General features: G+C 42.2%; 1 protein-coding gene across 1 annotated transcript in view; it reads right to left on the reverse strand.

Annotated features, from left to right (window-relative positions):
- ATP2C1 (ATPase secretory pathway Ca2+ transporting 1) overlaps positions 1–27,919 on the reverse strand; it is a gene marked incomplete in the record, with an annotated part of 2,099,819 nt that overhangs the window by 987,296 nt on the left and 1,084,604 nt on the right. Inside the window, 1 exon segment of the mRNA XM_044066734.1 lies at positions 27,075–27,170. Within this exon segment, the coding sequence (XP_043922669.1) occupies positions 27,075–27,170 (96 nt within the window).

The raw sequence follows: 27,919 nt of genomic DNA on the forward strand, positions 1-27,919 counted from the left end.
TGTTGAAACTGATCATTTTGTCTTTATACTGTGGCATCATTCTTGGTGAGGGCAAGATGCTACTCAAGGTCAGGGACAAACCAGCCTGGGCTACATGGTCAGAGAGCACCTTTATGTCTCTTTTCATGTAGTCCAGGGAGGTACGTCTCAGGTCATTCACACCAGCATGGACAATGACAGAGTCATACTTGTACTTGCTTTGGAGTGACCTGAGTGCTTGCGTTATGTGGCGGATCCTGGCACCCGACAGGCAGCTTACAGTGACCTTCTCCTTGTTCAGTCTGGTGAGTGGGACTTCAGTGTGCTGGACAATAGAGTCCCCTATAACAAGCGTATTTGGTGTGTTGTTTGGCCTTATGGGTTGTGACTGTGAGGCACACTGATTTTGAGAGATATGTGATTTGTGGGTATTGTTGAGGGGTGGCTGTTGCTTGGATATCTGCTTAGGAGGTCTTTGCTGTTTAGGCAGATTTTTATTTAGAGCCTCCGAGCATGTTTTTGTGTGTTTATGTGTTGGGTATGCAGATGCAATAGGTCTGTGTGAGACTGGATTTGTGGTGTGGGTGGTTACCTTTTCCTCCTCACTGACTGTGCCAGTCTTGGGTTGAGAGAGCTCTGCCTCCAGTTTGGCTGTGTGACTACATCTCTCACATATATTAGAGTTTGTTGGAAGGAGGAGAGGGTTGTCTGTGTACATAAGGCAATTTAACATTGCCTCAAAATTCCCAGATTCACCAGCTGGACTGGAGAGTAACCTTGAAACTGACCCTTGGACATACCAGATTAGTATAGGGATCTGTTTTTTTACTGATCAGATTAGGGAAGGGAACTGATTCCTGAAATATATTAATAATGTATGTTCATATCTTAAATTTACTCATAATTATGACATGCAAAGAATTAACTACTTAGATCTTACGATTTATAAGGAAGACAATAGGTTGATATCTAAGATTTATAAGAAAGATTTTCAGAACATGTACTTATATTATTCTAGTCTCCATCCCAACAAAATAAAATCTAACATTAAGGTCCAGTTAAAAAGGATAAGCAATCTCATTAAAGATGATAATTTTTCGTACAAGAAGCTGAAAATTTCTGTAAAAGAATGGAATGTAGAGGATATCCTAACAAGGATATGAATAAGTTGTTGAGACAGAAATAGATGAAAGTATCTAAACGTGATAGTACAAAAAGAAGAGAATATATACGCAGTACAAAAAGAAGAAAATATATACGCATAAGACAGCACTAGCAGTGCAAAATAGTGTTGATTCTAAAGCTATAAAAAGTATTAGTAGAAATTGGGGTATTTTCAAAGCTGATAATGAAATTATTTAAAAGATAGATACAGGGCCCAGGTTTGTACAAAAGAGAGCTAAAAATTATCAAGATTTTTTTCAGAGTAAACTAAAGAGAAAAATACAAGTCGAAGGTAAAAAAGGAGTAAGTGTTTCAACTGTAACATGTGCAACTATTTGTATACTGACTCCAGTGAAATTGAAGTGGGAAACTATGTAGCCAGAATACCATGAAGTTTTTCATGTAAGAGTAAAAATATAGTTTTATCTATTAATGTGCATGGATTGTCATGCTTTTTATGTGGGAAGAACAGAAGAATTTATGAGCATAAGTATGCTATTGCCAATGGAGATGAAAAGAATGCTGTGTGTAAACACTATAAAGAAAGAAAATGTAAAGTTAACTTTAAATGTTTAGTATTAGAAGCACTGAGTAACACCAAGAATATTAACAACATAGAGGAAGAACTGGGATGGCTACAGTACTGTTGGTAAGTTAAATTAACTGCATGTTTTTTCCCTGGTCGCAATAATAGACAGGAATTTATGTACTTAAAAAGAAAAGGGTTAAAACACTGACTTTTTTAGAATTTTTGCAGAAGTTAACTTATCCTATTTTATCATGTGACTCGGCTTTTTCTTTAATTTAGCCTATTTTATGACGTGACTAGGCTTCTTAACTTAGATTGGATGTTGTTGGGTGATGTATCCCAAGAATGGGCATTTAATGTGTGTAATGAACAATGAATTTTAGTCTGAAGAAGTCTCAGAGTGAAGGGAGACGAAAGCGGTAACTGAAGTCATTGTCTTGTTAATAAAGTGACGGTAAATCCTACAGACACTGCAATTTATTTTTTTATTCACATTGTAATGAGCGCTTGGCCACTTGACAAGCAAAGTGTAGTAATTCTGCCAGCTCTTTTGAGTTGGCACCGTCAGGGGAGGAAGCAATCTTCTGTTTTAATTGTTCCAAAGTGTGTTGTTGGGTATTTTAGCATATGGAACTGACAACTGAGTGCTGATAGCTAAGGTAGCAGAGGTGTATACTTTCTTACCCCATCTGTCCAGAGCTCTGGAGTCTTTGTCAGAAGGAAGAGGATTCTTGGCAGAATTAGTCTTAGCTCCTTTGGGTCCCTGTGTAATGACCTCAGGGTCTGCAGCAGGGTTCCTGTACAGATATTTGTGAGAATCCAGTACTCTGTAGTACCTGTCAGGTTTATCTGGGACAGGAGGCAGGGCATTGGGGGCTAAATTGAATTAAAGGAAAACATCATCCACCACTTCTAGAATAGGTGGGATGGCCAGGGGTCTGTGCTGGGGCAGGTTCAGAAACTCTTTAAGACGTTTCTCTGACTGTGGGTAGTCCTGAGATTCCCACTGAAAATGTTCCCTGAGGGAGTGAAGGGTTTCCCCGAAGGAGAGGTCCTCTGGAGGGGAGGCAGACAGGATGGATTCCTCTGCATCTGAATCTTCATAAACAGTTAAGGGCTGTTGTTCCTGAGTCCTGGTCTATCAATTTCTGGAGAAGGAGCCCCCTTTTTTTTTTTTTTGGAGTGTGGACTAGAGTACCTCGGATAAGGGAGATGAGATCCTCTGCCATTTTAAGCATTTGAGCTTGGGGGTGGGGGAGCAGTAGCAAGATGGTTGCTAGAAGCAGATTTCCTAGGAGTAGCCTGGCTGCGAGGCCTAACAGAATCTTTCAGTACCGGACTCTGAAAGGGTCTTGGACGAGGCCTGCATAGAAAGTGAGTCAGGCATCAGGGGCTGCAAAAGTGTCTCTCTGAATTCTGGAGACCTGATGACTTGCTTAGCAGTAGCGTAGTCGGAAGGCTTAGCCTTGTGTACCCCTGTCTCTATTTTTACGTTTTTTTTTGGAATGTCAGATTGTTGCCTGATGGATGCCATATTGGAATTTGAAGACGGAATACGAAAATAACAGTCTACAAAAAAGGGCTCTACGGTGAATGGTTCTCACATTAAAGAGGGCACAGAACCAGCAACAAGGGACGTCGTGGTCTGGGCCTAAACAAGTGATGCAGTAAGAATGAAAGTCTTGGTGTGGGTTCTGCTTTCCACAGGTGAGACAATTGTTAACTTTTTCGGACATCGGTTAAAGCAAGAAAATAAGGGTCCCCAAAGGGGTACTTCGCATGAGACGTTTTCTGCTGAAATACGACTTCTGGTAGTAACCAACCGGCACTCCTGTGAACTGCTTCTGCTATGGGCTCCATGGCAAGAAAGACTGATGTAATGACGTCGGCTAATGTAATGACGTTGGCTGCCTTGCTTTATAATACTGACTACCTGACATCAGACTACAGGCGACAGCTACCGGCGCACAAAAACATTGACTCATGTATTCGGGCAGGCCAAGGGCTACCACAGCAGGGATAACTCACAGGTGATAACTGCAACAGTGAAACACAAAGAACAACATTCTTGTCAAGGGGGGCATCTAACAGATTGAAATAAAATTAAAGATTAAAATTTAAGGTTAAAATAACCCTCGAGCAGCCCTTTCAGTGCGGTTTGCCTTAGTTTTGTTTCACTTGAGCCCCACCTGTTTATTTGCATCTCTACAGATTCCCCTTCATTGCTAATGTGTCTCCTTACTCTAATCTATGCACAAACTGGCTACTAATAAGCAAGTCAATATGAAGGCACACTCACAGCTTTAATGAACTTTGCTTTATCATCTCTCCTTCACTTTACAGGTACAGTTTTTGTATTATGACACCCCCCCAAGGTCTTCACTTATAGTTTTCTACTGCTTGCCTCTGGTTTTATCTGGTTTATTCGCATTGCATCAGGTTCACACCCTTTTTGCTACCCCCCACCCTCCCCAATACCAAGTCTATATTAGGTTCCTGCTGTTTATGGAGCCATCTTTAAATTACTTGTCTCCCATCAGGACACAAGTATTCTTCAGCAGTTGAATTCTGCTCACTGGTAAGCCTTTAGACCTCAGGAATTTTTTAAAGTGTTGTTTTAGCTAATTATTTGGATCTATACAACTGGTATTCACTTTTCTGATTCTTGACTACTGCTCTGCTTATTTGTTTATTTTCACTGGTTTGATTCTACCATTCAGCAACAGTGTTTTACTGACATTACCACTGCAGCTAGGTTTTCTCTAGTTATGCAACTATGCTGTACTAAAACTGCTATTATAAATGTAATTTAAATCTAACTGACTTGGTGTTGGCATTAGAAACAGTACTGATTTAGCACTGCAGTTGTGTTTCTGCTACTGATTCAACTGTGCTGTTCTTAAAGTGTTCATTTTACTTTTTCTTGTATGCACAGAATAATTTGCTGCTAAATGTATGATATCAATTGTCAGTTTTAGCCAGAAAGGTGGAACAGGTTGCAATGGCTGTTGTAGAATGGGCTTTAACTCTTTTGGGGAGATCTCTATTTTGAAACTTATAGATGCAAGTTATGCAATCTGAAAGCCATTTTAAAAGTGTTACCTTAGAGAATGAAGTACCTTTCATTGAGTCTGAAAAGGAGATAAACAGCTGGTCAGACTTTCTGAAGTCCTGTGCAAGTAAAAAGTTAACTGTCTATGCACATCCAGTTGATGTAACGTATTCTGCCTTATTCTCATAATTTGGGTAAAAGACTAGCAGCTCTATAGACTGGTTCAAATTTGATTCTGAACATACTTTTAGCAAGAAGGAAGGGTTTGTTCATAAGGATGCCCCGTCTCTAAGGAAAAGCAAGTAAGGGAGCTTTATTGACAAGGCTTGCAGGTTTTCATACTCTTCTAGCAGAGGTAATTGCTATCAAGAGAATAGTTTAACATGTCAAGAACTTCAGTTCACAAGATGATGCTGGCTCAAACGGGGAAAAAATTAAATTAGATAAGATGAAATTCAAGTCCCATGGTGCTGGAGGGTCTTTGATAGGTGGTCTTAATAATAATAATGTACCTTTAAGAAAGGTTTTGCATAACCTGTGAGACATAATATTGAAGCCAGATTCATCTAAATGGAAATTGGATATTGCTGCTAGCTAAACTCTAATGGTAGCTGCGGCTGCACCTTCATTGAACAGTTTGCCAGGAATTCTATAATGGAATTTACTGGTGCAGAAAATGGGTCAATACGATTATGAGAAGCCTATAAGGAGAATCTTTTTCATTTGCTTCTATATATCTTTCTTGTTGAAGCTTTATGAGAGGAAATTAGGATATGCTTAACTGATGTGGAGAGGTTAGGAAACCTGGCTATTGTTGGAATTGGAGCAGCCAAGCTGTCAATTTGAGGGTCTGAAGGGAAGGGTGGAGCGTTTCTGATGCATGAGTCAGAAGGTCTGGAACTGGGTCCAGCAACCAATGCTCCTCCCAAAGATGAGGCCACAGGAAGGAGAACCAAATCTGACGAGGTCAGTATGGAGTAATGAGTATCAAGTCTCTTCCCAAGAATGTGGCTTTCTGAAGTACTTTGGGTATTAAAGGAAGGGGGGAAAGGCATAGAGGAGTCCCGTGGGCCAATCGTGAACAAGTGCATCCGTTGGTGACTCCCCGGAGGGGGGATAAGGGCAAAGTAGCTGCTGCATTTGGCATTCACGTATGATAGAAAAAGGTCACAGCAAGGCTGGTCCCATTTGCGAAAATCTTTTCAGCTACTTCTTGTTTTAGGGACCACTCGAGGCATTAGAATTGCTCTGCTGAGTCTGTCTGCTATCACTTTGGATTTCCCCGGGATGTGCTTTGCTATCAAAAAACATTGGGAGGCGGTCTCCCACTACCATACTCTCAGGGCCTTTTGACAAAGGGGGCAAGATCTGGTTCCTCCTTGTTTATGTACCATACAACTGACATGTTGTCTGTCTATATTGCAATAGTTCCCAGTGGAAGAGAGTTCTGGAATGCTTGCAACACTAGAAGCACCACTCTCATCTCTAGGAAACTGATGCAGAAGTGGGCCTTGGGATCCTGCCAGGTGCCTTGGACTGTCTTTCTCAGATAACACCCTCCCTCTGAGAGATGTCCGTGGTCACTGTGGCCAATGGTTGGGGTAGTACAAACAATCGACCTAGAATCACATGGGTGGAGTAAAGCCACCAACAAAGATCCTTTTAGCAAGTTTCTGTTAATATTATTTTGTGGGACATCGGCAATTCCTGCATGGACCGCTGAGCAGAAAACAGCCAATGGAGAATTCTCATGTGTAGACCTGCTAAGGAGATCAGACTTATTGTTGCTGCCACGATCCCCAAGACTTTTAGGACTATCCTTGCTTGAGCCCTTTTCTTCATAAGATTTAAAATCTGACGTCTTAGAACTTGAACTCTTTCTGGAGGAAGTCTAGCCATCATGTTTGTTGAATCCAGTTCTGCTTCTATAAATACGACATGCTGAAAAGGCAGCAAGGCAGACTTCTTGTAGTTTATTGTAACTCCTAGGTGAGAGCAGGGCTAGAAGGTGGTGTCTCTTGCTTTTATTAGTAGATGCTCGGTAGTGGTGATTAGGAGCCAGTCGTCCAAGCATGGAAACACCCGGAATCCTAGGCGTCTCAAGTGAGCCGAGACTGCTGCCATACATATGGTGAACACTCTGGGGTCTGTAGTGAGGCCAAAGGGCAGAGCTCAAAACTGGTAGTGACTGGCTACCAGCCAAAAGCACATGTGTCTCCTGGATCACCTGTCCATTTTTATGTGGTAGTACACATCCTGAAGGTCTACAGAGCACATCCAATCATCTCGTCTCATAAAAGGGAGTATTGACTGCAGTGTTACCATCTGGAACTTGGACTTTCTTACTGACTTGTTTAAATTACTGAGATACAAAATTGGTCACCAGTTCCCTGTTTTCTTTGGAACTAAAAAAAATCTTGAATAAGTTCCGGATCCTATTTGGTCTGTGGGGACTGTATGGATGACTCTTGTCTAGCAACATTTGGATTTCTAACCTTGTTGGTTTCCTTTGACTGGGTGGAACTTCTGGGATCTTTTTTATATTTGGGAAGGGGAAGGAAAAGGGTATGCAGTAACCTCTGGATATGATGCTTTGTACCCATTTGTCTTTTATTTGTTGCCAGGCTTCTGGGTACAAAGAAAAGCAGCCCTCGACTGTCTCCAGAGATGGACAGACAGGCCTCCCTTCAGGAGCGCTGAAAGGGCTTACCAAAGAAAGATTCTCTATCGCCCTGATTCTGCGGGACTCCCTCTAACACACAGTCAGCGTCTTCCATTACTACTTCCTCCTCTGCCCCTGCGGGAAGAGTCACCACGTGTGTCCCGGAACGCCCTCTGAGATTTTTGGAACCACATTTTGTCACTTCCTTTCTGACCTATGGAAAAACGGACTCCTATGACAGAGTCTTTCCTTCTTGCTCACACCTAGTTAGTGTGTCCTTGACTGTGGGCCCAAACAGGGCTGAGCCATCAAATGGAGCATTCACAAAGGAAGATTTAAAGAGCTCTGCGAAATCACACAATCTCATCCAAGAATGTCTCCTTAGGGAAATTCCTGAAGCCGGTGCTCTACTTGCTCCATCCGCTAAATAAGAAATCAGTCTCATGGAAGAGTTGACAACAGAGTTTAAAGTAGAGAGCTGAGGGGAAACTATCTGAAACCCCTTCAGGTACTTAATCTTGGAGAGTATCTCCTAGCTCTTTCAGGAGGTCTCTCTGTAATCTAGTAAAATGGTTAAGGTAATTCAGCGATCTGAGGGTAAAAGTCACTGAAGAAAAAAATGCGCTTTCCATATCTGTCCACTGTATAAGACTCCTTGTTCAGTGGATGAACAGAAGGTGTCTGGCTACCGCCATCACCATAGCATCTTATTGGGGCTCCCTTAGTTAGAAAGGTTTTATCTGACGGGGATGTGATAAACTTATTTGGCCTCCTAGGAACAGGTTCCACTGGATGTGGAGACTCCCACACCTTTCGAGAAATAAGTCCATAAGTTCATCGAAAGGTGGAGACACCCAAGTGGAGGAAGGGTGAGATCCGAAGGCCCTTCACGTATACAGACTCCTCTGTCGAAGGGTTGGTGGACTTCCAGCCGCCTCTCTCTTTCAGTATTTCTAAGATCTCTCCAAAGGAGACATTATCAGGAGGCAACCGTGGGGACTGTTCAGCTTCATAGAGGTCCATATCAGAAGTGATGGACTCCTCTGGGGAGTCTACATGGTTCCTCTTGCATAATCTCTTCCGAGGGAACTCTTCAGAGGGGTACACTGGAGAGGTTTCAGAAAAGTGGAGGGTGCCCTGTGGGGCATCCCGAGACATAGGATCTCTGTGTCCCAAGGGATGCAAGGATATAGAGGCAGACACCGGTGCTTTGGGGGGGTAGAACATCCAGAGATGACAGTGGAAATGTCTGTGGAGACAGTACTGTCATCATCATCTCAAAAGCCCCCTGATCCGAGGAACCCCCTGGATCCGAAGAAGTTGAAGGAACACTTGGAATCGAGGATGACCGACCCGAGGCTGAGTTAGGAGCTGAGCTCACCCGACTCACCTCTCCGGACCCGACTGGAGAGCATCGGCTCCTAGACTCTGAGCTCCTATGGAGCCGAGGACATCGGAGCAATGGTCGGATGCGAAGATCCCGTCATAGGTCTCGGATCAGAGGGTTCCACTACTATCAGCTCAGGGCATTCAGACTCCGAAGTCAGACTGGAGGAGGAATCAGGGCAGAAGGGGAGAATGAGGTCTGATCCAAAGCCCTTGGGACTGGATCTGACAACAACTTGGCCAGCGCTGGTGCCCTTAACAGCCTCTGTACCACTTGATCCACATCGTCAGATAGGCTCCTGGAAAGAGTCAAGGGGGCTGGAGACTTGGCATGCTGCAATATTGGTGACCTCAGAGTAGGGAAGAATGGCTCTAAGACTGGAGACCGGTTCCGAATCTCAAACTCTGCCAGAACCAAAACAGATGGTGTCAGAGCTGAAGACTTTTCAGATCCGATGGGCATAGGATTCGGTGTGGAAATTTTGGCAACCTTTTTTGATGGCTCAGATAAAGGACTAGAAGAGGAAGATCTCTTTCCAGACTTGTCCAATTTAGAAGTTGGGGACTTGTCAGCTTTTGATAAACCCGGACCTTCTTGTATAGCCTCTGAAAAGGGGGTTTTCAACAGTCCTCTCACAATCAATTTGTTCTTCCTCTCCAGGAGAGCTCTGTGGTTAAAGGAATGACAAATCGAGCAAGACTCCTGGAGACAGAACACACCTAGGCAATAGACACAAAGTGTGCTCATCACTTAAGTTCATTTTCTGCCTACATTTCTCACATTTCTTGAAATCTAATTGTTTTGAATCCTTAATAGATATCCTGACAGAAAAGAGGGATAGTGACAGAGGAAAGGGTAGCTAGAAAAGTTAATCTTTTTTTTTATAACTTTGCCAGAAAAAACAGTTAACGAGAACTAAAGGAGGGCACATCCCTCTAACTTAAATGGGCTATGCCTGGGAGACAGAAAAAGAGAGAGGTAGCTCTCTAACTTAAACAGGCTAAAGGGAAGGCAGTATTCTAACTAAAAAGAACTGTCGGAAAAACAGAGAAAAGACAAGAATAAAAGCCCTGTAACTTAAACGGGCTACTTATCTTTTAAAATAGAAGCCAGGAGAGGGACAACAAGGTCTGGATGGAAGACGACGACAAAAAGCAGAAAAACAGCCACAAAAAATAGAAATTGAATGATCTAACAAAAAATTCAACAATTTGAAGATAAATAGCAAGGAGAGTATAATAAAAGTATGTACTTAGCCAGAGCTAGCATAACAAGCACCCAATCTTGTTTAGTGGCAAACGAGATCTGAGGAGGTTTCCTGGTGCATGCTGGGATAGGATTTAGCCATGAACTGATAGAATACCTCGAGCTTGGATATAAAGGCCAAGTCAGATCCAAGGATCGGATCCAAACCCATCCTAGTAAGAATGAAGGTAAGATAGGACAGCAACACATCTGCTGTTATAAATGTAATTTAAATCTAATTGACTTGGTGTTGGCTTTAGAAACAGTGTTTACTGATTTAGCACTGCAGTTATGTTTCTGCTGTGGATTCAACTGTACTGTTCTTAAGTGTTCATTTTACTTTGTCTTGTATGCACAGGATAATTTGCTGCTAAATGTGTTGTGCATGACTTATTAACTGGTTTCCAAACAAAGTTGTGGCACTGTGATGTGTTAACTGTTGAACTACTCTCAAACTGTTGCAGTAGTAGCTGTTCTCCTGCTATTTACTGTTTCTCTCCTGCTCTCTCTCATCTCTCCTCAGACCTGTATCTTAACACTCTACTATCTCATTACTTCCTTTATCCTATCTTTGTCTCATTCTGCTAGCTTCACCTTCTCTTTTTCTCTCTCTTCACAGCACACTCGGGCAACTCTGCAGTCCGTGGCTACTACACCTCACCAACCATACAGTCTAAGAAGGAATCAGTACTGCAAAACGAAGTATATACCTTTTCAGCCTAAAGAGCAGTCAGTCCACCCAGGCATTCTAAATGTATGTGTTATGATAGTGAAGCTTTAACATTAACAGTGTAACTTGGTAGTTCTCAGCTTGCTAATAATACTGACTGTTTGAGCCTTTGTGTCCCTACCAGCTTGTGCAGTAATCCTAATTGTCCACTTGACAGTATACACTAATCAGAATCCTTCCCATACACTGTGATTAAAAATAACCCTGGAGCAGCCCTTTCAGAGCTGTTTGCCTTAGTTTTGTATCATGTGAGCCCCACCTGTTAATTTGCATCTCTATAGATCTCCCTTCATTGAAAATAAATCTCCTTACTCTAATCTGTGCATAACCTGGCTACTAATAAGCAAGTCAATGTGAAGACACACTTCCAACCTTAATAAACTTTGCTTTCTCATCTCTTTTTCACTTTACAGGCAGAGTTTGTATTATTACAACCCCCCCCTGAGGTCTTCACTGATTTCCACTGCTTGCCTCTCTGGTTTCTGCCCATTCTGTTGGCCCTGCGGGTGCACTCTGCTCCCCTCCCTGCCCCCAATTCCGTCCCAACCCCAGTGATCCTAACTTTATACTTCCTGAACTTCTCCCTCACCCATTTTTATCCAATCAACCCACTCATTCCCCAGTATTCTAATCCTCTCAAATTTCCTAACCTCCCCCTTACTCAGACATACTATACTCCACACCTCCAATAATCACTAACAAGTGTCCCTCCCCCACCCACTTACTTCCTGCTCTCCAACTATTCTCCCTAACTCTCTTGCTCATTATTCCCACTACCCACACTCCTACCTCAGCCTACTAATCTCTACCACCCCATCTCACATTTACTTCTACACATCTCTCATTCTACATCATGCTCCATCTCCCCACCTGTTTTCTCACTTCAGCCTTCCTCATATCCCTCCTTTGCCCCCTCCTATTCCTTACTCTCTTCTCTAACTCCTCACACTCACTACATATAACTTCCTCTCAAACAATTGTCCCTCATTCCTTCTCCTCCATATCCCATAAACTATACCCTAAATACAACTCTCTTCTATAAATTTAGGCTCCCTCCAGTACCTTCTCTCTGCTAACTCACTTCACTGGCAATAGCAGACCTTTCCTCAACTACACTCCTAACTTACTTCCCCATTGAACCTGATCACCCATCTTTTGCATTCTAGTTTCTCTCTCCATTTCTGGTGACATCCATCCCATCCTCGTCCCACTGTCTCCACCAACATCTGCTCTCCTACATCATCACAATCACCCTCCCCCAAAACCATCCATCTAGCTTCAATCAATACTGAAAGTATTTGAAATAAAATACCCAACTTACATGCCTGGCTGTTACATAACCATCCCGGCATATTAACTGTCTCAGAAACGTGGCTCAAACCTCATATCAAAAATACTGAAATCCTTTCCCTTGACTACAAAATCATATGGAATAACAGACCTAATAAGAAAGGAAGACGGGAAGCCATAATTTACTCCTCCTGTCCAACAGTCATTCCATACACTAACCCCATTCCTAAATTCTCTCTTGCTGAACTATCCATAGCCTTCCTAAAAATTAACAAACATAAAACTTTATGTATAGCTGCCCACTACATTCCCCCTGGTAACAACATCTCCATCCTTGAAGACATTCTCTCATGGTTCTCTTCCATCAACAAAAAGGAAACATTCATCCTTGGTGATGTAAACATCAATTGGGCCATCTCCTCACAATCTCTGAGCCAAACAATTATTCTCCAACTTCTCCCAGCTAATAAACTACTCTACCAGACCCAGTAAAGACGTCTCCCTCTGGCACTACACTAGATTGGATCATCCCAACCTAATCTCAAACACTGGAATTATACCTGATCCCCTTAGCAACCACCTACCAAGCCTATGCCCTCCGGTGTGCCTCTTCTGTCCAAATACATCAATACATTCAAACTTGTAATCACGCCAGCTTCAATCCACAGACATTTTCTGACTGTCTGGAAAAAATGAAGTTGGCCCCCCTAAAAACTCTGCCTCTGGACAGTACAAATAATTACTTCAACAAAACCTTCATAGACTTACTAAATAGCCTAGCCCCTCTTAGAACAAAAAGAATAAAAGCCAAAACCATTCCCTGGCTATCTAAAGAAACAAGAAAACTAATGCACCGCAGAGACAAATGTTGGAAGCGATACCAAAAAAAAAGAAGTTATGTCCTTACCATAATGTTCCATGTAGAGTGTTCATCTCGCCTTTGTTCTTCCACATGGGTTCGGAGCCAATCTTCGGCTCCAAGTTGGCCGAATTGCAAAGCTCTGAATCTCAGAGAAGCTCGAGACCAGCCCATATCCCACAATCCTCCCTGCCATTACTCAGATCTAGTTTGCAAGCAAACCAGATGAAAGGATCCAACACCTGCAGTGCTAGAAGCATACACTCTCTTCAGCCATTCAGAGACACTCTCTCACCATAGCAATAACTAATGGTCTAAGCATATATCCCGTGACATACGGGACCACATACCCCGCAAAGGGTCAAGACACGTCGATCAGACTCTAATCCTACCAGTTCTTCCAAACACATGGGGGGGGGGGATGTAAGAACAAAGGCGAGATGAACACTCTACATGGAACGTTATGGTAAGGACATAACTTCTTTATGTAAGAGTGTTCAATCTCGCCGTTTGTTCTTGCACACGGGTAGCGTCCCTAGCACCGTGACCCCGAGTGACTTATGGAAGAACCAAATGATGTCCTATCCTTGGAGACCATGTCCACTCTATAATGAGTGATGAAAGTATGTGGTTTAGACCACGTGGCTGCTGCACAAATAGTGTCCAAAGGCAAGCGAGCTGCATGAGCTAAGGAGGTGGAAATGGATCTGGTAGAATGGGCCTTAGGTTTGTTTGGTAAGGATTGGTTTGACTTGGAGTATACAAATGTTATACAGTCAGCAAGCCATTTAGATAGTGTACGTTTAGTAATTGCCATGCCCTTTTTATTGTCTGCAAAAGCGACGAAGAGTTGATCCGTTTTTCTGAAGGCTTTGGTCCTGTCTAAATAAAATCTTAGCTGCCTGTGAACATCCAACTTGTGCAACATATACTCCAGTTTGTTAGTATGGTTTTTGAAAAAGGTAGGGAGTTCTATAGACTGATTAATATTCATAACTGAACATACTTTTGGAAGGAAAGATGGATTTGTATGCAAAGAAACCCTGTCTGGGTGGAATATCAGGTAAGGTGGTCTGACCAATAATGCCTGCAGCTCTGAGACTCTACGAGCTGAGTTCACGGCGACGAGAAACAGCGTCTTCCACGACAAGAACTTTAGGAGGCATGACGAAGCAGGTTCAAAAGGTGGCAACATGAGTTGCGACAGCAGCAAATTCAGGCTCCATGGAAAGAAAGGTTTTCTGACAGGCGGTCTAAGATGGAAGGTTCCTTTCAAAAAGGCTTTACAAAGCCTGTGAGACATAATGGAAGAACCTCCCTCACCAATATGGAAGTTTGATATGGCCACCAACTGTACTCAGAGTGGAAGTAGAAGCTCCTTCGTGAAAAAGGATGGATAAGAATTCTAAAATTTTATGTAAAGGAGCTACCAAGGGATCTAAGTTTTGACTAGATGCCCAATATACAAAACCTTTCCACTTACTCGTATAGAGCTTAGTAGTAGAGGCTTTATGAGAAGCAACTAGGATGTGTTGAACTGCCAGAAGGAGTAGATGAGACCTGGATAGGCAGGGAAACGGAGCAGCCAAGCTACTAGTTTGAGGGACTGTAGAGACGGGTGAGGAACTCCCGACGAGTGTGTCAGCAGGTCTGGCACTGGGTCCAGAATCCACGGTTCCTCTATTTGATGAGCTCGAAGAAAGGGAAACCATATTTGATGAGGCCAGAATGGGGCTATGAGTATTATAGTCCTTCCCAGGCACCTGGCTTTCTGTAGAAATCTGGGAATCAATGGAGTCGGTGGGAATGCATATAGGAGACCCGGGGGCCAATCGTGCATCAGTGTGTCCCTGGGGACATCCCCCGGAGGGGGTACAAGGGCAAAGTAGCTTCTGCATTTTGCATTCAATGGGGAAGCAAACAGATCGCAGCAAGGCTGGCCCCATTTGCGGAAGATCTTTTCCGCCGTCTGTGAATTCAGGGACTACTCGTGAGGTAACAGGATGGCTCTGCTCAACCTGTCCGCAATGACGTTGGATGACCCCGGGATGTGCGTTGCTATCAGAAAGCGACCCGTGGACTCTGCCCATTGCCAAATTCTCATGGCCTCTCTGCATAACAGGTAAGACCTGGTTCCCCCTTGCTTGTTTATGTACCAGACTACAGACATGTTGTCTGTCTGAACTGCTACTGTCCCTAGAGGTAAGAGGACTTGGAAGTGTTGCAACGCTAGGAACACCGCCCTCAACTCCAGAACATTTATATGTAGAGTGTACTCCGTGCTGGACCATTCTCCTTGGACTGTTCTTCCCTGAAAAAGGCCCCCCCCACCCTATCAGGGAAGTGTCCATGGTTATTGTGGCTGTTGGAATGGGTAGAACGAACGGGCGACCCACAGTGAGGTTCTGGTCGCGCACCCACCATGAGAGGTCCCGTCTGCAAGATTATGTTATCCTGATCTCGTGCGTTAGGGGTAGGTGTTGGAACGACCACTGCGCAAAGAGCAGCCATTGAAGAATCCTCATGTGTAACCTTCCCATAGGGACTGCAATTAATGCGGCTGCCATCAGTCCCAACACTTTTAACACCAGTTTGGCCGGGGCTTTCTTGCTGACTAGAAGAAGTAGGACCTGCTGTTTGAGCGTTGAAGCTCTTACTGGGGGAAGTTTTAGTAGTGGTGTCGATCGTGTATTTAGATCTGTTCCGATGAAGGAAATACACTGTGAGGGCGATAAGCAAGACTTTTTGAAGTTTATGGATATCCCTAAGTGGGAACAAAGGCCAATTGTGTAGTCTATGGCTTGCAATAGTCGACGCTCGGTGGTGGCGGTGAGGAGCCAGTCGTCCAGATAGGGAAACACCCGGAATCCTTGTCATCTCAAGTGAGCCGCAACTACTGCCATGCATTTGGTGAACACCCTGGGGGCTGAGGTGAGTCCAAAGGGCAGAGCTCGAAACTGAAAGTGACTGGCCCCCAGCCGGAAGCGCAGGTGATCTCTGGATGGTCTGGCCATTTTGATGTGGTAGTACGCGTCTTTGAGATCTATAGAGCACATCCAATCGTCCTTCTGTAAGAATGGAAGGATCGATTGAAGCGTGACCATCCGGAACTTTTCCTTCTTCACGAAGTTGTTGAGATGGCTGAGATCTAAGATCGGTCTCCAGTCCCCTGTCTTTTTTGGAACTAAAAAGAACCTTGAGTAAGTTCCGAATCCTCTTTGGTCCGCCGGGACTGGTTGGATGACTCTGTTTTCGAGCAGCTTTGAAATTTCTACAGCTGCTAGTTTTCGCAGACGGGGTGGCATGTCTGGAAATTTTCTTTGTAGAGGTGGTGTTGAAAAGAAGGGGATTTTGTATCCTCTGGTTATAATGCTTTTTACCCAAGAATCTGAAGTAATGTTTAGCCAGGCCAGTGGGTATAAAGCTAAGTGACCCCCAACTGCCTCCAGAGCAGGACAGCCTGGCCTCCATTCAGGAGTGCTGGAAAGGCTTCCCAGGGACGGAATCCCTGTTGCCTTGGTTATGAGGACCCCCTCTGCCGCCGGGGCGGCGTCTTCCATTTCTACCCCCTCCTCTGCCTCTGGAGGGGGTATCACTCTATGTGGTCTGGCAAGATGCCTGATTCTTACGGAACCACATTTTTCCACCTCGTTGCCCTTTGGGGTATGGTCTAGTAGGAGCGGAAAAACGGACCCCGACAGCAGACAGGGTCTTTCCCTCTTGCTCGCACCGAGTGAGAGTCTCCTTAACCTTGGGCCCGAAAAGTGTGGCACCATCAAAAGGGGCATTGGCAAAGGAAGACTTGAAGGCTTCCGCAATGGAGCACAGCCACATCCATGATTGTCTTCGAAGAGCAATCGGTGAAGCTGCAGCTCTACTCGATCCCTCGGCTACATACGAGATGAGCCTCATGGATGAGTTTACTATGGATGTGAGGGTGTTAAGTTGCGCTGTTACCTTATCTGAAACAGCAGCATCTGTGTTTCCCTGGAGGGTATCTGTCAGCTCCTTGATGAGATCCCTCTGCAAACATGTGAAATGGGTCAGATAGTAAGTCGCTGAACTAAAAATGCGCTTCCCATATCTGTCCATAGTCCTAGAATCCTTATTAGGAGGATGAACAGATGGGGAAGACTCAGACATCTCCTTTTTCGTGGCTGCCGCCATCACCATAGCATCGACAGGGACTCCCTTGGTGAGATAAGATTTATCTTGGGGGGCAGTGATGAACTTGTTTGGTTTCCTAGGTACTGGTTCCACTGTGTCAGGTGTCTCCCACGCCCTTCGAGCAATCAAATCCATTAATTCATCGAAGGGCGGGGTCACCCAGGAGGTAGAAGGTTGAGCCCCAAAAGCCTTTAGCAGCACCGACTTGTCCTCAGAGGGGGCTAGGGACTGCCAATCACCCCTCTGTTTCAAGATCTCCAGGATGTTTGCAAATGACACATCCTCAGAGGGTGATTTGGGGGACCCCTATGCCTCATCCAAGTTGGTGTCAGACGTTAGAGATTCCTGTGGAGAATCTATGTGCCTCCTCTTGCACAACCGTTTCCTTGGGACTTCATCAGAGGGGGCTTCTGGTGAGGCCTCCAAGGAACAGGGGGAACCCTCTGTGGGTGGCTGACGCAATTGGGCTCGACGCTTGGGATGGATCGTGGGAGTAGAAACAGAAAGTGGCCCTTTTGGGGAAGGAGAAGATTCCCCTGATGATGTGGTTGTCTGTGCAGACAATACCTTCCTCATAAGGTCAAAGGCCCCCGATCCCCTGGCTAAGGGCTCCCCTGGTTCCGAAGAACACGGAAGCATCCCAGAACCAGGTGCCGTGGGCTCCGACCCCGAGGACGGAGCCGAACCAGTCTGTGCCGAGGCCCTGAGAGGGAGAGTCGGCACCAACAGGTCGGTACGACTCTCGGTCCCGGAACCGAGCAAAGACCGTCGGCTCCGCGACTCCCCTAACAGTTGCGAAGGAGTCGAAGTCAAAGGTGTCGATCGTGCAATGGACGGTTTCGGCACCGAGGGCTCCACTATCATCAGGTCATCTTCTCCCGGCTCCGAGATCTGGATGGGTCTCGAAGGAGGACCCGTTGGAGATATGGGGAGGCCTTCTAGTTTCGACACCAACTGGGAGGAAACTGCAATTAACTTGGAAAGGGCCGTGTTCTCCATGAGTTTCTGCATGACACGATCCATATCTGTGTCAGACAAGGGTCTGGAAGAATGGGTCTAAGGAGCCGAAGATGGCACCGACCGAAGAATGGACGGTGGTGGCAGTTCCAACACTGGTTCCAAGATCTGGGGCTCAGTAAAAGATAAATGTTCGACGCTCGGCCCCAAGATCTGTGTAACCGGCGAATGAACCCGAGAAGATGAACTCGGAGCCGATGACATGGGCTCCGACATCTTCAACCCCTTCGAGGATTTAGAAGCCTGATCCGACTTGTCCAAAGCCTCTTGAAAGGCCGGCTTCAACAATCCTCTGTCAATAAGCTTCCTGCGTCTATTTGTCATGACCCTCCCGCTAAAGGAATGACAAATGGAGCAATCCTCTTGGAGATGGAGAGGGCCAAGACAGTAGACACAGGAAGCATGATTGTCAGTAATGGACATTTTCTGCCCACACTGACATCTTTTAAAACCAGATTTGGCTTTTTCTGACATTGTACAGTAACAATGATAATAACTATAATAATAGGAAAAATTTACTAATCCTAGCAATATATGTATACTAAACAGGTTATATATATAAAACTCTCGCAAAAAAACCACACCCAAGAAAAAAGGGTTAGGCCACAAGGGTGCCTGAAGAAGAAAAATGGGTATATATATATATATATATATATATATATATATATATATATATATATATATATATATATATATATATATGCATATATATATATATGTATATATATATATGCATATATATATATATGTATATATATATATGCATATATATGTATGTATATATGTATATATATATATATATATATATATATATATATATATATATGTATATATATATATATATATATATGTATATATATATATATATATATATATATATATATATATATATATATATATATATATATATATATATATATATATATATATATATATATGTATGTATATATATATATATATATATATATATATATATATATATATATATATATATATATATATGTATATATATATATATATATATATATATATATATATATATATATATATATATATATATATATATATATATATATATATATATATATATATATATATATATATATATATATATATATATATATATATATATATATATATATATATATATATATATATATATATATATATATGTATATGTATATATATATATATATATATATATGTATATATATATATATATATATATATATATATATATATATATATGTATATATATATATATATATATATATATATATATATGTATATATATATATATATATGTATATATATATATATATATATATATATGTATATGTATATATATATATGTATATGTATATATATATATATATATATATATATATATATGTATATATATATATATATATATATATATATATATATATATATATATATATATATATATATATATATATATGTATATGTATATATATATGTATATGTATATATATATATATATATATATATATATATATATATATATATGTATATATATATATATATATATATATATATATATATATATGTATATATATATATATATATATATATATATATATATATATATATATATATATATATATATATATATCTATATATATATATATATATATATATATATATATATATATATATATATATATATATATATATATACATATATATAAACATATATATAATCACACACACACACAGCACTTCTACAATAACTAACTATAAGGAAGTATCAACAAGAAAAAAATTTGAATTCTTATCTGAAGAAATCAACAACTCAAGTTTCTATCTGGTCTGAGCTCTCCTCGATCCGATCTGTTGCAGCGGCAAACTAGATCTGAGTAATGGCAGGGAGGATTGTGGGATATGGGCTGGTCTCGAGCTTCTCAGATTCAGAGCTTTGCAATTCGGCCGACTCGGAGCAGAGAATCGGCTCCGAACCCGTGTGCAAGAACAAACGGCGAGATTGAACACTCTTACATAATAAGTTAAACTCTCTAATCAAATTCAAACAACTCTGCAACTCGGTGAAGTAACTAAAGACCATAAGACTTACTTCAAACTCCAATCAGAACATAAATTCTAACCCCAAAAAGTTCTGGAACTGTATTTCCTCCCTTCTAAACCCTGGTAGAAGACAATCCATGCAATAACCCAAACTCCCCAGACCATGAAATTGCATCTAATTTCAACACCTTTTTTGACTGCATAACCAAACTAACCGCAAACTTTTCCATCTTCTCTCCCTCTCAGTCTCCCATCCCACTGCATTTCCCTCTGACACTCCATCTTTTAGTCTTAAACCTATCCCCACAAGCAGCATACAAAACTCCTCCTTAAACTAAAGCCTTGCTCCTACGCTCCTGATAATAGGCCTCCATCCTTCCTTAAGATGGCTGCAGACAGCATTGCCCTCCCCCATTTCTATTCTTATCCACAGGTCCATCCAAGAAACATATGTCCCCTCACTCTGGAAGAAAGCTTTTGTCACCCCCCCTCCACAGAGGCGGCAATAACACAGACACTACTAACTTCCATCTTATAGCTATTCTCTCACCTCTTTCTAAAATCCTCGAAATGTGCATTCATCACCACCTCTTGCCATACCTAACACACAATCATCTTCCTAATCCAACACAACATGGTTTTAGGCCTGGCCACAGCACTACCATTGCTATTTTGTCCTTCCTTGACACCATTAAGATTGGTCGTGACTCTGGGAAAATCATATCCACCATTTGCTTAGATCTCTCTAAAGCCTTTGACGCAGTCTCACATCCTCTGCTCCTATCTCAACTTTCCTTCCTCCATAGTCTGGTTTAAAAGCTCTCTCTCCAATAGACAACAAGCTGTTAAATGAAAAAAATTCCACTTCATCCTTTCTAAACAGTCCCTCCGGCCTCCCCCAGGGCTCTATTCTCAGCCCCTTACTTTTCAACATTTTCATTAATAACTTTCAGGAATCCATAGATAATCCTACATTGATCCAGTATGCTGATTCCACAATCATCTGTACAGCAAACTCTCCCTCCAAACACCTTCAAAAACCCAAACAGCCTTCTCCAATACCAAAACATGGATGCTAAACAACAATCTCGCTCTCAATGCTAACAAAACAAAAACCATGATATTCTCTCCTTTGAGAAATTTCACCATAGACAAAAGCTCCTTTAAAGTAAAAGGCTACAATAACACTCTAACCGATATTGTACCTCATACCAAACTACTCGGAGTCACCATTGATGAATATTTAAAATTTGACATCCACATCCAAAATATATATTAAAAAAAAAAAAAAACTAGGTCTGCTGCACAGACGAAATCAGTATCTAACCACCTCTACTAGACGTACTCTAGCCTCCTCCTACCTGCTCCCCTCTCATTTATGGTGCCCCTCTACATACTCATCTCCAATTTAGCCTAAAAAGCAAACTGGAAGCCTGCTATAACAAAGTCTGTAAAACTGCTACAGGGTCCAAATACTCTACCCATCACTGCCATTCCCTCCACTCCTTAAACTGGCTTGAGCTTCCTAATTTCCTGAAATTCATACAACTCACCACTGCTCACAAACTCATATTCCAACCCTCCATCTGCCCCTCTCTTTCATCTTTCTTTACCCCTTATCGCCCTAGTCGTACTCTTCAATCTGAAAACCAAAACCTCCTTAAAAATCTATAAACCCCTTCACCTGCCTGGTCAATTACTTCTATCACACTCCTTAGCTAAACTATGGAATTATCTTCCCCCTTCCCTCCGCTGTACTCACAACCACGCTAATTTCAAATCTCTCCTCCATTCTTACCTTACCTCAAAACTAGGACTGTTCCTGCACCCTTCCCACCTAAATTACACTGTCATCTTTTTCAAACCTCCCTTCAATCTTATCTACTATCACCTCTGATCACAAACATTATTGTTAGAATAGACACTAAACTTGTATAAACACTTTATGACTTGTACTTTTAATTATATTATCTATTTTACTTTTGACTTTATCTATATTTTAATATTTGTGTTTTTTAAATGTATACTCCCTGAATTTGGACTTGTATTTTAAATTGCACATTTATGCTTTTGTATACTGTATATTCCATACTTTACTTATATTATATTCTGTTAACTGCTTTTGGAGTTTTTCTCTCTAGACCTCCACTGAAAATGGGCTCTGCTTAGCCCAGTGGACTTCCCTGGTCATAAAACTGGAAAGAAAGAAATAAAGATTAGATTTAACATGATCCAAAAGGGCTTGTTCTTGGAGCCAAGTACATCTTCTAATCGGTGACCCAGTAGTGGCAGCTCTGTAAGATGCTTCCCATGGCATCATATCCACAGTGTAGAGAATGCTTAACAACCTTCAAACTAACATGACATAGTTCTAATAGTGCCTTGGAAAGGTTTTTGTCCTCCAGGGCAGACACCTTCTGTTTAAGTTGGTCAAGGATACCCTGCTGGTATTTAATCATATGAAACTGGCAGTTGAGGGCCCTCACAGCGAGTGTGGCAGAGGTACAGACTTTCTTGCCAAACCTGTCAAGGTCCCATCTATCTGTAGGAAGAGGATTTCTGGAAGAACTGGCTCCCTTAGGTCATGGTGTGATCACTTCAGGGTCAGCAAAAATTTTTTTGTAGAGGAATTTGTGGGAGTCTTGAACCCAGTAAAACCTGTCTGGTTTTCGAGGGACAGGGGGTAGAGAGTCAGACTTGAGAGGATTCCTGGAAGATATTATCCGCCATTTCCAGAACTGGAGGGACAGCCAAGGGCTTATGTTCTGGTAAGTCCAGGTACTCCCTAACTCTCTTCTTAGCCTGTGGGTAATCCTGAGCTTCTCACTGGAAATGCTACAGTGGATATAAAAAGTGGACGCACCCCTGTTAAAATGCCAGGTTTTTGTGATATAAAAAAAGAGACCATAATAAATAATTTCAAAACTTTTCCCACCTTTAATGTGACCTATAATCTGTACAATTCAATTGAAAAAAATGTTTTAGGGGAAAAAATAAAAAAACATACAATAAGCTGGTTGCGTAAGTGTGCACACCCTTAAACTAATACTTTGTTGATGCACCTTTTGATTTAATTGCAATATTCAGTCTTCTTGGGTAGGAGTCTATCAGCATGGGACATCTTGACATGACAATGTTTGTTCACTCTTCCTTGCAAAAGCGCTCCAAATCTGTCAGATTGCGAGGGCATCTCTTGTGCACAGCCCTCTTCAGGTCACCCCACAGGTTTTCTATTGGATTTAGGTCTGGGTTCTGGCTGGACCATTCCAAAACTTTAATTTTCTTCTGCTGAAGCCATTCTTTTGTTGATCTGGATGTATGCTGGAGGTCATTGTCGTGTTGAAAAGTGAAATTCCTCATCTTCAGCTGTCTAGCAGACGCCTGAATGTTTTGGGCCAAAAGTGACTGGTATTTGGAACTGTTCATAATTTCCTCTACATTGACTAAAGCCCCAGTTCCAACTGAAGAAAAGCAACTCCAAAGCATGATACTGCCACCACCATGCTTCACCGTGGGGAGGGTGTTCTTTTGGTGATGCAAAGTGTTGGTTTTGTGCCAAACGTACCTTTTGGAATTGTGGCCAAAAATTTCAACCTTGATCTCATCAGACCATAACACATTTTTCCACATGTTTTTGTGAGACTATGTATTGTTTTGCAAAGTTCAGCTGGGCCTCGATGTTTTTCTTTGCAAGAAAAGGCTTCCATCTTGCAACCCTACTCCATAGTCCAGACATATGGAGAATATGGGAGACTGTTGACACATGTTGTACACAACTGGTACTTGCCAGAAATTTCTGCGGCTCCTTCAGTGTTTCTGTAGATCTCTTGGCAGCCTCCCTGACCAGTTTTCGTCTTGCCTTTTCATAAATTTTGGAGGGATGTCTAGTTCTTTGCAACATCACCATTGTCCCATATTTTCCTCACTTTTTGATGACTGTCTTCACTGTAACTCATGGTATATCCAATGCTGTGGACATTTTTTTGTACCCTTCTCCTGACTGATACCTTTCAACAATGAGATCCCTTTCATGCTTTGTAAGCTCTCTGCGAACCATAGCTTTTGCTGTAGCAGGCAACTGAATAAATGTCAGGAAAATCCTACTAGGACAGCTGAACTTTATCTGGGGTTAATCAGACTCTCTTTAATTGATGGCAGGTGTGTACCCAAGAAGACTAATTGCTGTAATTAAATCAAAAGATGCTTCAACAAAGTATTAGTTTAAAGGTGTGCACACTTATGCAACCAGTGTATTGTACATTTTTTATTTTTTATATTCCCCCCCCCAACAGATTTGTTTGTTTTTCAATTGAATTGTACAGGTTATAGGTCACATTAATGGTGGGAAAAGTTTTGAAATGATTTACTGTGGTCTCATTTTTTTATATTACAAAAACCTGACATTTGGGGTGTGTGCACTTTTTATATCCACTGTATCTCATGGCATGGAGGGTCTCTCTAAAGGTGAAATCCTCTTGTGGGGAGGCAAAAGGGAAGATCTCTTCACAGTTCTCATAGGAAGTGTATGAAGGGCCCTCTTCATATCCAGAGTCTTCTGAGTCTGAGTCCTCCCCAGACATGGGGGGGGGGTCCTGATAAATTTCTGAAAGTTCATACCTTTTCCTTTTCCCAGTGGCAACAGTTTGTCCAGACCTGACAAGAGAAAGAAGATCTTCTGCCAGTTTGATAAGGTCCTGTGGAGCTGAGCCAGAAGGGCTAACTGCAGGCTTAGGTACAGAAGGCCTCCTAGGAGTGGCTAACGTCTTAGGCATAGGAGTGTGCAGTGCCCTCAAGCCTGTCTCTCCAGGATGCTGAAAATGCACTGGAGCTGTAGTGGGCTGAGGCCTCATTGCAGAGTGTCCGGGTGGTGCATGCTCTTTGGAAGCCAAGGCCTGCTGAGCAGTCCTGGACCCAAACGGTGAGTCATTGTCGAAGGCTTGTGTAGCAGTGGCTGGGAAAGATGGTGTGTCAGACTCCGAAAGGGTCTTGACAGAGGCATGAGTCATCAGTTCTGGAAGCAAAGGAGGCTGCGTAAGTGCCTCCCCTTGTTCAAGAATTACAAGCCTGGAAGGAGAGTCAGGTGAAGATGGATTGCCATACGAAGGCATGCACTTTTGCTTCTTACCTTTTTTACACTTAGGCTGATTAAATTCAGTGTGACTAATGAGCGCCATATATGACGGTTGAACATTTTGTTGGCTAAGAACCTTTACAAGAAATTCAGCCCTATGCCTGACAGTTATAGTATTAAAATGTGCAAAAAAGTGACAGTTAGTAACATCATGATCAGGGCCTAGGTAAGTAACACAAAGGGAATGAAAGTCTCTGCGTGGAACCTACTTTCCACAACATAGAGTTATCGAGTATCTGACATGAGCACGGAAAGAAAATGTTCCAAACCAGGGTACTTATCTGTCCAAAGACACCTCACTGGTATGGACACAGACCAATGCACTTGAATGCTGTTCGGTGCTTCAGGTCTTCTACGGCAAAAAAAGACTGGTGTTCTGACGCAGGCTGACTACCTTTACACCTAAGCATACTGATGTCAGTCTGGGTGTCCGCCAACCTGGAAGCTGGAAAGATTTTTCTCTGGTAGTTGGTTGACAGAGGGCTTTCAGGGAAGGAAATCCCAGTAGTCAGGACTGCAACAATGAAACAGGAAGAACACACAGCACATACAGCTTAGCTATTGCAGCAGTGATCAGTGATGAATATAGTCTTCGGACATGGAAACCTTATGCTACTTATTCAGATGCAAAAAAACAGCAGTTCTGATACTCAACAGACACAAGATAAACCACAGTATTCATCTACTTGATTTTCAGAACAAAATGTTAGATATTTTATGCATTTATTTTCACATCTATTCTTACTGCAATCGCCTACCATCTGCCATGTCCACTATCCTGTCTCAGTTTCCACAGTAAGGCAGACAAGACATGGAGATATCCCAGTACATCACCATACTGATGGTAGGAAAGAATTTTTCTTCTGCCTGTGTTCAACCCCCATTACCGCTGGGCACAGTGTACAAAGGCATGACTGTGATTAATGTGCACATGCTACCAACTGCACACTTTCTACTGCACATGATCTGTTTGTTCTTTTCCTTCATTTTATCGACCAAACTGCATTCCCTGGCCTCTGTTATATGCTGTTGTCAGGCAAGAATACCAGCTTCCTTCTGGAATGGGAAGAAAAGAGCATAGGTTCATAGGTAGGTACTAGGCTATCTGCCCGAAGGCATTTATAAGCCCAGCCAGAATGTGTTGGCTTTCGCCACCCCCTTAGATTAGTCCCCTGTGCCTCTGTCCAGCAGAGCCACTGAAGTAATCCCCGAGATAAACTTTCTGTTTCCCATCCACTCGTCAAGATTTCTTTTGAAGAGTGTTAGCGAGGAGCTCTGCCTAATGTAGACTGGGATCTTATTCCAAAGCAAGGGAAGTCTCTGGGACAGGAATCTATCCCTCCAGCACATCCTATTTATTGTTGTGGTGAGGTTTAGATCCCTAGAGCTTGTGGCTCGCGGGGATAAGCTTTTCTTTAGGTGGAGCATGTCCATCAATTCTGGGTTGGACATGGCCTTGTATGTCAGGCAAAAATCACCTCTGAGTAGGTGGTATGCAACCAAGTACAGCTGTAATTTCTTCAGTCGAGCTGCATAGGGCATCTGTTTGAGGTCAGTGATCCTCTTGGTGAGGTACTTCTATAGTCTTTCCAGCTGTTGCAGGTGTCTTGTAAGGTACATCCCAAATGGGGCGTTGTACTCTATGATGGGTCTGAGGAGTGATGAGTAGAGGGGCACAATGACCTCTTTTCAGCATTAAGCTGATTGTTTCCACCTCTACCCTTCTAGTTAGTTCCTCCAGTGATCTTGGTCTACTACTCAAATCTGGCAAAAAATGCATACTATTATTGTGTACACAAACTAATACTGCACTTACCTCTACAACCTTACTTATAGATGGGTTGGAGAAACCATGGATTACCTCTCCATCTAGCATTACGTCTCCAAATCTATTGTAGCCCACACCAGTAACCTGTGAATGTACAATAAGCCAGAATGAAGTATGCAAAACAAAGGTATGTTTACAAGCAAATTAACTACTCATGTTTCAACCACAAAGTATACAAACATAAGAACTGAAAACAACATGTACATTTTTTAATGTTGTGTGAAAAGATGCAACACACATTAAGAAAGCCATATGTTTGACTACATAAATCTTTAGTTTTACTTACTGCTTTATTTTTGACCCTAACACCTTCTCTTACTTTGCCCACTGACTATATAGCCTGTCATCATATGACCGCAGTTGAGTTGTCATTTAGATAGCCATCAGAGAATTTTCTCTTTACATACCATCTCCTTTAATTTGCAAATCCACATTCAAAGGTGGTGCATGTAATGGACTAATGTGACAGCTGTCCCCATTTCAGTAGGTAACATAAGCCTCAGGAGACATGCTAGTTTTTTCATATCCCCCAGCAGGATTGAAGCCAGTACAGTACTCCCTGGCTTATACCCATCCAATCCCTGGGACATATGAGCAGGCATAATCCTGTCACACCCCTCCCATGCTTGCCAAATTCGTCTGTGTCAAGGTCAGTAATTGAAGCCACACCGACTGTGTCATAGTTCAGGTTTTATCCGCCTGTGTGATGGAACCTACAAAATGTTGCTTTTATAACAAAAAAAGAACATCAGACTCAATGAAGCTGTACTGATACATACAACTTTATCACTTATCAAATCTGGAGGTAACGCAAGACTTTTTTAAAATATGCT

This window comes from Protopterus annectens, chromosome 3.part1 (assembly GCF_019279795.1).
Source record: "Protopterus annectens isolate FY-2018-M chromosome 3.part1, PAN1.0, whole genome shotgun sequence".
NCBI lineage: Eukaryota > Metazoa > Chordata > Ceratodontiformes > Protopteridae > Protopterus > Protopterus annectens.